Source organism: Taeniopygia guttata, chromosome 23, assembly GCF_048771995.1.
Source record: "Taeniopygia guttata chromosome 23, bTaeGut7.mat, whole genome shotgun sequence".
NCBI classification, from domain to species: domain Eukaryota; kingdom Metazoa; phylum Chordata; class Aves; order Passeriformes; family Estrildidae; genus Taeniopygia; species Taeniopygia guttata.
The window spans coordinates 3,252,527-3,265,439 of record NC_133048.1 but is presented as its reverse complement, the minus strand read 5'-3'; the positions used below and the strand labels follow the sequence as shown (position 1 = coordinate 3,265,439).

At 53.0% G+C, this 12,913-nt stretch overlaps 1 protein-coding gene across 1 annotated transcript in view; it reads left to right on the top strand.

Moving 5' to 3' along the window:
- RUNX3 (RUNX family transcription factor 3) overlaps positions 1–11,471 on the top strand; it is a 34,984-nt gene extending 23,513 nt beyond the window's left edge. The window contains exon 5 of the mRNA XM_002195945.5: positions 8,152–11,471. Coding sequence (XP_002195981.1) covers positions 8,152–8,675 — 524 coding nt within the window. The 3' untranslated portion in view covers positions 8,676–11,471. The remainder of the gene's footprint in view (positions 1–8,151) is intronic.
- Positions 11,472–12,913: the final 1,442 nt, after the last annotated feature.

Sequence of the window (12,913 nt, the reverse complement as noted above, 5' to 3'; positions counted from 1 at the left end):
GCAGCCCCCAGTTCTCTGTGTCCTCCCTTGCCTGTGTTTCAGCAGTGGTTTAGGCTGAACCATTTTGTTCCCAGCACAGCAGAGCAGGACCGCCCACACTCGAGTTCTGTGGTGGAAACATCTTCAACCACTCAAAAGCAATTGTGTGCCTTGTCCAGCAGCATGGAGGGGCCTTGCATTCACCAGGACAATTGCAAAGGGATTTAAAATTGGATCTTCTCAGTACCAGAGCGAGCTCTTTTGATTGATGCACTTCACGTCCCCCTGCACACTCTTGTTTTTGCTCCAGAGAAGCCAAACTCCCTTGATTTCACAGGGAGGACAGTAAAGTTAGATCCTTTTGCAAGCCTCTCCTAGCCCTAGTGCCTGTAGAATGGTTTTTGGGAGACTGTGATCACTGGTGAAGAGCTTCAGGTCTCCTCATCTGGAATTTGCTCAGCTTCTTTCCCAATCCATTACTTTCAGGCCAGCATAACATTTTTATCATCAGCAGAATGCTTAATAATATGCCTTTAAAGTAAAGTCTTCCTCTCTCTTTTTCTTTTTAAATATACATTTTTAAAGTATTACATTACTTTTAAGAAGCCTCTTGGCATAGGCTGCAAGTGCCCCTATTGTTTCCGAAATGCAACGTGGCTGCTCTGAGGTTAAGTCCTGAATTATGGGCCCAGCAAATACACTGAATTGCTGCTTCCTAATCCCTGTTCAGATTGACTTATGGTTTCTTTAAAATATCCGTTTCTTAATGGATAAAAACATTCTACCACGGGCAGAGACTAAATTGTTTCCAAAGGAAGCTAGGCAAGCATTAGTGGGAAGAAAACATATTGTGGGATTCAGCTTCAGCCTCAAAGGAAGGAACATGCTTGAGATGGGTTTCCTGCCTGCTTTCAAGCTTCTGAGTCTATCTTTAAACTGCTTTTCTGCTCCTCTCCTTTATATTTGTGATGTCCCTCTGGCGAATTTGTCATGGAACTGTCACAGGTGAGCCACAGAGCAGTGCTGGGCGGGAGATTCCCCCAGGACAGAGTCCAGGCACCCGCGACCGCTGCGTTTGTGCCAGGGACATGTGGCCAACCCCAGCCACAGCTCAGGGTGCTGCCTCCCTACAGAGCAGCCAGGAGTCCCTCGGAATCTGCCTCAGGGGTTCCATCCTGCCTTTAGCACGGGATTTTCCAGTGTGGAGCGCCCAGCCCGGGTGCCGCTGGCCTTGCCGGGCTCCTGGAGCCCCTGTGCCATCCATCACCCCTCCGCAGTGGGATTCCCATGGCAGACGTGGCCTGGCCCAAACCTGCTCGGCAGGCAAGGTGGTCTAGCTGCAGGCTGGGTTGTAAATCCAGCAGCTTCCTTTTATGTAGTCAGGGCTTGTTAATTTGTTTTAATACCCTTTGAATGCAGGTAAAGAGCAAAGCGCAGGCAGGGCGGAGGGGAGTGCCCGCGGTCCCCGCTCAGCCCACCCACCCGCTCCAATTAGCACCGTTATTCATTAGCTCGGTGGGATGTGCCGGGCAGGGGGATGTGGGCAGAGGGCTCCGGGACGAGCCAGGCTGTGCCGGATGCTGGGAGAGCCGGGCTTGTTTAGTCTAGAGAAGGGCAGGAGGGATGGAGCAGGGCTGAGTGCTCTGTGTAAATACATCGAGGGCGTAAACACGGCCAGGCAGAGGAGCTAATGTAAGCTCTGGAGGACACTGCAGGCACAGGACATGGGGTTGAAGTGGTTCTGTGCAAATCCACACTGGAATTAGGAGCAGGGTCCTACCCAGGATGGGTCCAGATAATTGGAGCATCCCAATGGATCTGGAAGGGTTTGCAGAGGAGGCCGAGATGCAGTGCATGATTCACTGAGCTGGGAATCCCTGCTCTGCTGCTGCCCAGTGTATTTTGGGTGGGAGAGAACCCAGGAGCTGGGTCTGCGCTGCTCGGCGGGGTGGGTTTGGGGCCGCGTGCGTGTGTGCACGGCGGCACACGGCGCTCAGGGAGAATCACCAAACTCGGCAGCAAACGTGCTTGGCAGTGTTGAGGTGGTGCCTGGCGATGCTGTGATAAAGACCTGTGTGTTGTTGTGTTTTGGTTTGGGGTTTGCGTCTTTTTTTCAGCCTCTGCAGAGGAAGTCCGCGCACCCAGTTTGTGAGCTGGTTCTATCAGATACAGAGCAGTGCTCCATGGGCGTGTAACAACGGATGCTGTTCACACCCTCCTTTTTTTTTTTTCAACACCTCCCCTCCTCCCTCAAAATATATTTTGCTCTGTTTTACGTAGGCTGAGAGGAAGGGGCCGTTTTCTTTTTTAGTTGGCTCTGACTTGGAAACAAATGAACTTGTTAACATACGTGACAGAGGCGTGAGAGCGTGCCTGCATGCGTGGGTGGGGAGGAGAGCGGCGCCTTCTCTAGAGATGAGCTGGGCCTTCACAGATCAGATGCATCTTGTGCACCTTCCCATGGAGATTCTCTCCTTCTCTTGCCCACCTGCCTCTCCGTGCTCCCACATGGAGTTATTGTCATCAGGGGAAGGATGCAGTGCGGGACAAAGATCAGAAAAAAGCTCAAAGACGGCTTGGAGGTCCAAGCGTGACAGAAATGAGCAGAGAAAAACCAGCCAAAGGTGTATCCAGAGAGGGAATGTCTATCCCCACTGTCACACACGTGCTGGTGTGTTATATACAGAAGCATAAAGTATCATTAGTGTTTACTTTGTCGTCAATCATTGTGCAGTGAGACAGGAAAGCAGGGCTTTTTCCCCTGGGGTAGATTTTTCATGACAATTTTGCAAGGCACACATATGCATAGAATTAGAACAGTGATCTATGGCCAGGCTGAAGATATTTTATATTCTATACAGTTGTAGAGTGCCACACTATCAAGTTCCCTTTGAGTTCCCTTTATTCTCTGTGTGCCTCACACACTGTGAGTATTTATCCACACAAGCTCAGGTTTGTTGCTGGCTGGGTTCATCAGCCACTGTGTGCTCCCCATATCTCTAAGGTGGGGACCAGGTGGTATCTGGGGTGCTGAGGAGCTGCTCAGATTCCCCACGTCACTGCCTGGCCCCAGATAATCTGATTGTGATGATCCTGCTGTACATCAGGCCCAGTGCTGTGCTGTGCCATGTGCCTGGGGTGAGCTGGTTGTCTGGGTACCACTGCAGCACTGAAGAGGTCCTGATGTTGCTTTTGCTGCCCTTTCTTCCCTCCTGGCAGAGCAGATGTGTTCCTGGGTTAGGAGGTAGTGGCAGCACCCACTGCTCCTCTGGGATGGATGCACATCAATCCCTAAAACCAGCTGCAGGGTCCATTGCCTCATCTCCTTGAAGGCTTCCAGGGACCTCAGAGCAGATCCACCAGCCTTGACCCCACCAGGGTGTAGGGACCAGTTCCACTCCATGCGAGGCAGCTCCCAAACCCAACGTGGTCTGAAGGGAGGCGGCTGAACACACCCAGAGAAACCTCTGTGGTTGGCAGCCTCACGAACCAGCCCTTCCCACCTCCTGGCCAGCCCTCACCACCATGACCCAGCTGAGGTTTGGCTCCCATCAGGGGCATCTCTGCATTTATCTGCTGGCCACCCACCCAAGGAAAGGGCCTGTATTGTCTCTGAGGCAGAGAGAGAGCTGCTGTGTCACTGCAGTGCTGTTGTTTTATCTGGAAATGGGCTGAGCAGCTTTCAAAGCATGTTTCTATCCGGCCCCTCGTGCAGGGGGGACTTGGGGGTCCTCAAAAAGTGCAAATTGCAGCTGCACAATTAAATCATGGGGTGTGTCCCGGCCTCCCCGGTCCCCGGGGCAGCTCAGCCCTAAGGAGGAGACAGTGGCATTACTAATCAGGGCTTTGACCTTTACATGGCTTTTATTTAATACACATTCCACACTTCCCCAAACTCCCATCCAAAACATTGACATTTCCGCTGATAGATTGGGTCAGATTTTGGAGTAGTTGGGGGACTCAATTCACTCTTACAATGGTTAAATTCTTACAGCTAAATGGGCTTATTCAGTTAGTGCAGCAGCTGGTGTGATTTCGAGAAGAAAATAAACATTTCCTTCAAATATTTTGATTGGCAACTGGACAACTGAAGTACTCAAGCTCGGATTGCCAGGGTCCAAAAAAGCAAATGGGGGCTGGACGGCGAGTAAGCGAGGGAAAACCGTAGTAAATCCTCGGAGGCAGCAGTACGGAGCAGATGTGTGTGAGATGTGCCGGGGAAGGGGACAGCAAGAAGGGGTTTTTAAAGCCCATTTTGAGCTGTGATTCCAAAGGGAACGCAGGGTTCGAGGTGCAGCTTCACCCACTCCTTGTTCCCTGGCTTTGCTCAGCAGCTGCTTGCTCCAGGTTGCTGTTTGATCCTGGCTGTGGCAGAGGGTCCTTGCTGCTGAGTTAGGTGGTTATGGAGGGTGTTAATGGCCATGTTTTAATTGGATCTCGCTGGGGTTGTTTCAGTGGAGATTTCCTCGCGTGCAGGGCAGGTGCTGGGGCTGTGTGGCTCCGATCTGAAGCAGCCAGGATGGAGGGGCTGCCCTGAAGTGAAGGAGATGGGATGGAGAGGAAACCTTGAGGCGAGGACCAAGATGGAAGGGGCAGTTGTGAGGTGACAGCGCTGAGGTGGAGGGACAGCTGTGAGGCAAAGGAGATGGGATGGAGGGGCAGCCCTAAAGCGAGGACCAAGATGGTGGGGAAACCCTGAGGTGAAGAACATGGGATGGAGGAGAAACTCTGAGGTGACGGAGCCAGGATAGAGAGGGTGCTGAGGTGAGGGAGCTGGAGAAACAATTGTGAAGCAAAGGAGATGGGATGGAGGGGAGCCCTGAGGTAAAGGAGGTGGGATGGAGGGGAGCCCTGAGGTAAAGGAGGTGGGATGGAGGGGAGCCCTGAGGTAAAGGAGGTAGGATGGAGGGGAGCCCTGAGGTGAAGAAGACAGGATGGAGGGGAGCCCTGAGGTAAAGGAGATGGGATGGAGGGGAGCCCTGAGGTAAAGGAGATGGGATGGAGGGGAGCCCTGAGGTGAAGGAGACAGGATAGAGGGACTGCCCTGAGATGAAGGAGATGGAATGGAGGGGAGCCCTGAGGTGAAGGAGACAGGATAGAGGGACTGCCCTGAGGTGAAGAAGACAGGATAGAGGGACTGCCCTGAGGTGAAGAAGACAGGATAGAGGGGAGCCCTGAGGTAAAGGAGATGGGATGGAGGGGACCCCTGAGGTAAAGGAGATGGGATGGAGGGGATCCCTGAGGTAAAGGCCACATGAGGGAGGAGCAGCCCCGAGGTGAAGGACACAGGACACAGATGGGCAGCCCTGAGGTGAAGGGCACAGGTCAGAGGGGCTGCCCTGAGGTGAAGCAGATAGGATGGAGGGGAGCCCTGAGGTGAAGGAGATGGGATGGAGGGGAGCCCTGAGGTGAAGGCTACATGAGGGAGGAGCAGCCCGGAGGTGAAGGACACAGGACAGAGGGGCAGCCCTGAGGTGAAGGACACAGGACAGAGCCCTGAGGGCCCGGCCCCTCTGGCGGCCGCCTCCTTCCCGCCTCCTTCCCGCCTCCCCCCCGCCTCTTTCCCGCCGCCCGCCGGGCGCCCCCTGCTGGCCGCGCGTCCCGCTCCCCTCAGGGGGACCCTGCGCGGGCCGCGGCCGCCGCGGTTTTGTTTTTAGAGCGGTTTGAGGGTTTTTATTTGTAGCCTCAGACCGGTCAGGGAAAGCTGGAGCTTTATTCTGAGCCAGACATCGAGCGCAAGGCCGGCAGGGGTGAAAGCGAGCTGGTCGCGGCCACTCGGATGCCTCATAGCTTTGCTGGGCATGGATTTCGTTTGAGGGGTTTGCTTTTTGAAGGATGTGAATTTGCAGATGGCAGCCCTGCAGAGTGCCCTGGCCAGGGGTTGGGAGCCTGGCAGAACTGCTTCTCTGCCCAACCTGATCATCTCCAGACCCCACAGCCTCGTTGTGCCTTGCCCGTCACACACACAGAGCCCATAATTAACGCTCTTACATGCTCCTGTCTAAATTAGTAGCAGGGACCCACTGCCAAACGCCGCAAGTTCAGGCCAATAAAATGTAGCCTCTAAAAAAAACCCCTCTTTGAGTGAGTTATAGAGGAAAAAGGAAATGTGCCCTGAGCGCTCAGGTTTGATTTCGATTTGCATTTTATGGAATATTATTTATAGAGCTGTGAAAAGTAATGAAGGAGCGCGGTCTGAGCGCTGGAGATTGTCATCTGGCAAGGCAGCGAGCAGCGATCTGGGTGTTTGGGGGCTGAGGGGCTTTTGGGGCTGCTTTTTCTCCGAGTTTAAGGGGAGGCATTCAGAAGACAGCACTTTTTCTTTCCAGCCCAGGTGCAGGCGGGATTTCTGCCCCATGGTCCTGTCTCAAGCCATGATGCTGCTGGATTGCTGCCGCCACGGGGCTGCGGTCAGGCTGCTTCTTGCAGAGCTGGTCTGCAAACCTCAGCTCCCTCAAACCTCAGTGCCTGGCAGCAGCTGTGGCCGCAGCACGGCTTTGGGACGGGGCCCTGCTGGGCTGTGAAATCAGGCTGGGAGCGCTTTTCCCACCGCTGTGCTTTTCCAGCCAGCCCAGCGTGGAGCAGGGCTGGCCCTGTGGCCGGGCAGCCGCTTCCACGGGCGCTTTCCAACGCCGGGTGTGTGCAGAGCGGTGTGGTTCGGGACAGCTTTGAGCTGCTCCTCTCTTATCTCGCCCCAAAGCCGCAGCCACGTTCACAAACCAGGTGCTCCCCCGCCTTTCCCCTCCGTGGAGCCTGCGTGGGAAGGCAGGCGCTGCTGGGCGCCCGCAAAAGGGCTGCAGGGGAGGGAGGGAGGATCCTCCCCTTCTCCTTCCACTGCTGAAGGACTCACCTGGGATCAGAAGGGAGGTTCACACCACATTCCCTCCATACCTGCTCCTCCAGAGTGTGCCTGTGTCACTAGGTAGCTGGAAGGGATTAAATCAAGAGTTTTTTCCTGGGGAAATGCTTTGGGGCCTGGGACGCCAGCCCTGAGAAGTTAAAAATGCTTCATTGTAATAAATAGATCTAAAACACACGTCCCTGTGCATGCAGAGCAGCCACACAATCCTCTGGATGTGTGTTTGTATGTATATGCATTTCCAAAACCAACAGTCATGTTTAGCATACTCACCTCACATTCTCTTACTCCGAGGGATACAAAATCCAGCTGATGTGACCAAAAAAAGTCGCTTTTGAAGCTGGGTGGCATCCCACTAGCAAAGGAGAAAGGCTCTGCTTTTAACAAGGGGGAAATAGAGGAGGCCTGAAGGACAGAGGTTTCACTCTCTCCTTGGAGAGCAAACCTCACTTCTCTCTGCTTTGGTGCACCAAGGCCAGAGGCTCCTGGGCTCTGTCTCGGCCTTGGGACAGCTGAGAGAGCCACAGGAATGCCTCCAGCTTCTCAAAAGAGGATTCCTTTGCTGTGGATTCCCACCTCTAACCTGGGGTCCCTGCAGGAGGAAGGGATCCCTTTCCACTTCTAAGCTGGCTGTGACCCCCTTTGGGTTTAGACCCTCCAGGAAAAGGTGTGGGGTGCTCCATAATCCAATGGAGCTGGGGAACATTCCCACCATAAGTCTCCCTTCCCCCAGCAGAGAGCCTGAATTTCTCACTCTCTTTATGCTCTTGGAAGGAGAAAAATACACAGAGAACTGAAGCAGGGGGATATAGTGGCTCCTGGCTTGGGAGTTTTCAGCTGTGTGTTTATCAGCTCCATCCCCTGATGGTATCAGCACAAACAGGCCACCCACAGAAGGCTTAGCAGGCTGGTCTGGGCTCCAGCTTTTCCTGCCTGTCTCCGTGTGTGTGTGTGTGTGTGTGTGTATACAGCAGGGATGGATGATCCCAGGGCCCGGCCGTCTGGGGCCTGCCTCCATTTATTTACTACACAGCTGATGTCATGGCTAAACATCTTTTTTCTGTGTTTATGGGGTGTGCTGCTTTAATCTGCCTGAGATGAATAGACTCCTAAGAGAAGTCAGCTTAGCCATGTCCCTTCTTGGATAGGAAACAACAAATTTTAGGACAGGAAATGGGAGCAACTTAAACAAATGGCTTTAGGGTTTTTATTTAAGTCCCTCAGCTCTTTTCCTTGGCAGACCCAAGAGGTGCTTTCCCTTCTGATTCCTTGGGAATGCTCTAACCACCCCCTCTCCTCCTGCGCCCCGGCAGGAACGTCAGAGCTGAGCCCCTTCTCGGATCCGCGGCAGTTCGAGCGCTCCTTCCCCACGCTGCCGGCGCTGACGGAGACGCGCTTCTCCGACCCGCGGATGCATTACCCCGGCGCCATGTCCGCCGCCTTCCCCTACACCGCCACGCCCTCGGCCACGGGCATCGGGGGCATCAGCATGACCAGCATGCCCACCACCACCCGCTTCCACCACACCTACCTGCCGCCCCCGTACCCCAGCTCCACGCAGAACCAGAGCGGGCCCTTCCAGGCCAACCCCTCTCCCTACCACTTGTACTACGGGACGTCCTCGGGCTCCTACCAGTTCTCCATGGTGGCGGGAGGCGAGCGCTCGCCCACCCGCATGCTCTCGTCCTGCACCAGCGCCTCGGCGGGGAACAACCTGATGAACCCCAGCCTGGGCGCGCAGAACGACGGCGTGGACGCGGACGGCAGCCACAGCAATTCCCCCACCGCCATGAGCACCACGGGCAGGATGGACGAGTCCGTCTGGAGACCCTACTGAGGAGGAACTCGGCTGGGCACCCGTGTCTTTGACTTAATCGGCCACCGTGGCTCCTCCTGGGAGCGACCAAAGTCATGCCAAGGGAAAAGTTAAACCAAAGTCTTCCAAACCCAAAGCTAAGGATCCTCTGCATGTAGACATCAAGCGAAGATGGACCAAGACCTTCATTACATTTCAAGGTGAACACCTACGAGGCTTGAATGTGTCGCTTGATGTGGTTCCTTCTATATGTTTTAGGTATGTGGATTGTACATAGGGAAAAAAAACCCCAAGGACGTGTGGAATCAGATGTTTGGTACTTGCAGAACACTTCTCATTCATCTCACACCTCTTCCCCACACAAAGCATTCAGAAGTGAGGAGAATCTCACCCTTCCTCTGCAAAATGGTTCAGAGAAGAGAAGACACCAGGAAGTCATCCGAGCCATCTCTCTGCCAGTGCCGGAGGACTGAACTTAACTTAAAAAAAAAGGAAAAAAAAAAGAAAAAAACCCCATTGTCTCTTGTCCTTCCCTCCCCGCTGGTGAAGGGTCCCTGATCACCACAGAGCAGTGGGGTTTGCAGCACAGCCAGGGGCACTGGGGCTCAGTCAGCCACGTGAACAAGAGCTGTGATGTGATTATTGTTATTATTTGTTGACGACACAAGCTGTATTATTCATTTTGGTGTCACTGTTGTAGTTTGTCAATCAGTAACGTGGCTGACCCCGGGCCTGGCTGACCCCTCCCCTCCATGTTTACACACGAGATGTACTTTTTATGGAGATGTTTTGTTTTTTTTGTTTGCTCTCTTGTCCTGACCTCACCATTCAGCTCTTTGCTTTCCTTAGCAAACCTCAGTGATGGTGGCTGAAGTGAAGGCGGCGTTCAGGACAATCTGAGACGTTTGAGATGCACTTCCAAGGGGCTCAGGAGCCTTTGGCACGGCCTTGCATCCGTCCTCCAGGTGTTCCTTTCGTCCCCTCAGAGAGGCAACACTCACAGCTGGTGGCAAAGCTTCACAATTCTGTTCTAGTCCTTTCCCATGTTCTCACCCAGAGAGGATTAACACAATTTTTTATTTTGATTCACATGTCTCAGTTCATCCTGAAAGCTCTGAGATCTGGAGAAAGGAGCAGTTTCTGCTCCTGGTGGTGGGAATGTTGTGAATTGATGCTGTGCAGCCTCTTCCATCCCCTCACCCTCCTGTCCTTCCCCAGGTGACCCTGAGCACACGATCTCTCTGTAGAGGGGGCACTCAATGCCGCTGGTGGCGGTGGCATCAGGTGGCATTTGCAGGAACCAGGTCTGCCAAGCAGCACACACCCTCACAGCTGACACCACAGAGATTGCAACCAAACAGGCCCATGGTGGAGGGGGGCTCTGGGCTCCTCCAAGGCTCTGATGCACAGCACAGGGTTTGTCACCTCCTGCAGGCCACCTGTGCCCTCTGCTGGCATGAGAATTGGGGCTGGATTCAGGAGTTTTCATGCTGGCAGGGCTGGGAGGGCACAGACAGATTCCTGAGGATCCATAACTGCAGTGCCCAGTGCCCTGCAGAGCCCTCCCTGCAGCCAGAGGACAGCCCCAATGCCACCAGTAACCACGCCTTTCTTTTTCCACTTCTCCCATAAGCAGAAGAAAATCTTGCCCCCAGAGCTGCCCTCCTGGCCCCTGTGCCTCAGTCCCACCGTCCCAGCCTTGTCACCTGTCACCAGCTCCCAGCGCTGGAATTGCACTACCACAGCAGGGCTGGAGCAGCACATCCTGGCTGCCCTGGAGAGCTGCCATGACCACTCCGAGTTCCATAAGCAGCGAAGAACAACTCTTTTCAATAATAATAATAATAATGATAATAATAATCTTTGTTTTTTAATATAAAAGGCCTTACCCCGGCATAACTGCAACCTCCACTCGCCTTAGCGCCGGCACTCGCCGGCTCTGCAGCTGGACAGGGCAGCCTGTGTTTTAATGCCTTTTTGCATTTGTCATCCTGTCCCACTGGTTGAAAGCACAAAGGAAACAAGGCATTCCTAGTTGTAGGTTAATTTAAGACTATTTGTAGTAAGTTTTAAAGGAGAAAATAATAAAAAGAATGGCAATGATGTTGTTTTTATGACATATTGTCATGTGAAGGTGTAAATATATGCACCTCTGTTGTATGCAAATGGTCATGAGACAGGCCAATGTTTTTTGCTTTGCACTATAATTTGCTTTTTTTTAAAAAAAAAATGCACAATCGCTTGTACAGTAAAGCCCCTTTGTCTGGCTCACAGAATATTTAACTATAAAATCTAATTTTTGGTCTTATTTGTTATAATAATATAATTCTTAAATGTATTGAAGGATACAATTCTTAATAATGCTTCTAATACTTGTATGTGCAGGGTAAAAGATCACCAGACTAAGGAGATGAGATCCGAGATCTTTGTAGATAAAGAAGGCTAAAGTTGTTGGGTTTTTAACGGCGTCTTCTGATGGACATTAAAAAAACTTGCTAGTGATACCAAAAAAAATGTGGTTATTTGTGTAATACCCCAGCCCTACTTGAAGGTAATGCCCTATATTTAATATGTAGCCCAATTTTTAACCTGTAGCACTTGTCACTGGGGAGGGGGGAGGTGGGGAGGGCAGAGGGGGAGGAAGAGGAGGGTCTGCTCCTGCAGAAGTCACCGGGGAAGCTGCGGCTGGAGGAGTCCCCCGGCTCTGGCTGGCGTGGGGACAGAGCCGCGGCTCGGGGACAGTTCTGCTTTTCTGCTCGGGCCGCCCTGTAATCCTGTCCGTGCCATGTGGAACAATAAACTAATGGTTACAATGGCCCCGCCGCCTCCCGCCTGTCACTTCTCGCCGGGGGCCGTGCCCGGGGCAGGGAGGGCTCCTCACGGTGCCCTTTTTGTGCCCAGGGCAGGGAAAGTTTCTTCACGCTGCTCTTTTTGTGCCCCAGTGCCAGGGGAAGGCTCCTCACGCTGCTCCTTCTGTGCCCTGGTGCCAGGGGAAGGCTCCTCACGGTGCCCTTTTTGTGCCCCAGTGCCAGGGAAGGGCTCCTCACGGTTCTCCTTCTGTGCCCTGGTGCCAGGGAAGGCTCCTCACGCTGCCCTTTCTGTGCCCAGGGCAGGGAAAGGTTCTTCACGGTGCTCTTTTTGTGCCCTGGTGCCAGGGAAGGCTCCTCATGCTGCTCCTTCTGTGCCCCAGTGCCAGGGAAGGCTCCTCAAGGTGCCCTTTTTGTGCCCTGGTGCCAGGGAAGGCTCCTCACGGTGCCCTTTCTCCAGACTCTGATTTTTGGCTCATTCAGAGCATCCCAGTACCAGGATGAGCCGGGGAACTCAGCACCAAAATTATTCCCGAGCCCGGGGCAGCAGCGCCGGGGCATTCCCAAAGCTCTGCCTCCCCTCTGCAGCATCTCCTGAGCGCTGCCCACAGCAACCTTTGTGTGGAAAGAGGAAAAAATAAAAATAGGAAAAGCCCAAACCAAGCCACAATCAATGCTCGTACCCAGCTCCACAGCCCTGGCCAGCAGGAATATATTCCAAGGAAAATCCCAGAGTTAGCTGCCTTTTCTTCACAGCTACTGGGAGAGGAAACACCCCCAGGTGTAGCTGATATTTACAGGAACTTTCTGTTCCAAACTAATCCCTGCTTTTCTCGCAGCCTCAGAGCTGCAGTGGGAAGAGTGGAGGGGAAAAGAACAAATAAAAAGGATTTTATTGCATTGTCATGCACTGGATTACCCGTGAAATCCATGGGGTTCAAGTGGGTTTGGCGCTGGTGCCCGTGGAGGGGATGAGGATGTGTTAGGCCAAAGCAAAATCCTAAAATCAGCAACCTAAAATCCTGATGGGAGGCCCAGAGAGCTGATGGTGTTAAATATGCCCAGCACCTGAGGGCCAGAGGGCTGTGATTTTTATATGGGCATTATTTTTATATGGGTATTATTATTATTTGTGTTATTCTATGGGTGATATTTTTATAAGGCTGATGTTTTTATATTGGGGATATTTTTACCCTGGCCACCTACAACGTGCTGCTGCTGCATTGTGCTTCCACACAGGTTTTGCCCCAATTTAATGAATTTAAATGGGAGAGCTGGACCCCATTACAGCAGCGTGGGGTTGTGGGGTACATCAGCCTCTCCCAAAGGCTCCCAAATACCCAAAGGCTCCCTGTATTTCAGGGGGAAGCTGAAAAACTGGGCTGGAAGCAACAGCGTGGGGCAGTCAGAGCAAGAATGTTTGGATTTTCTTTTGCAACAGAAAACAGAAAG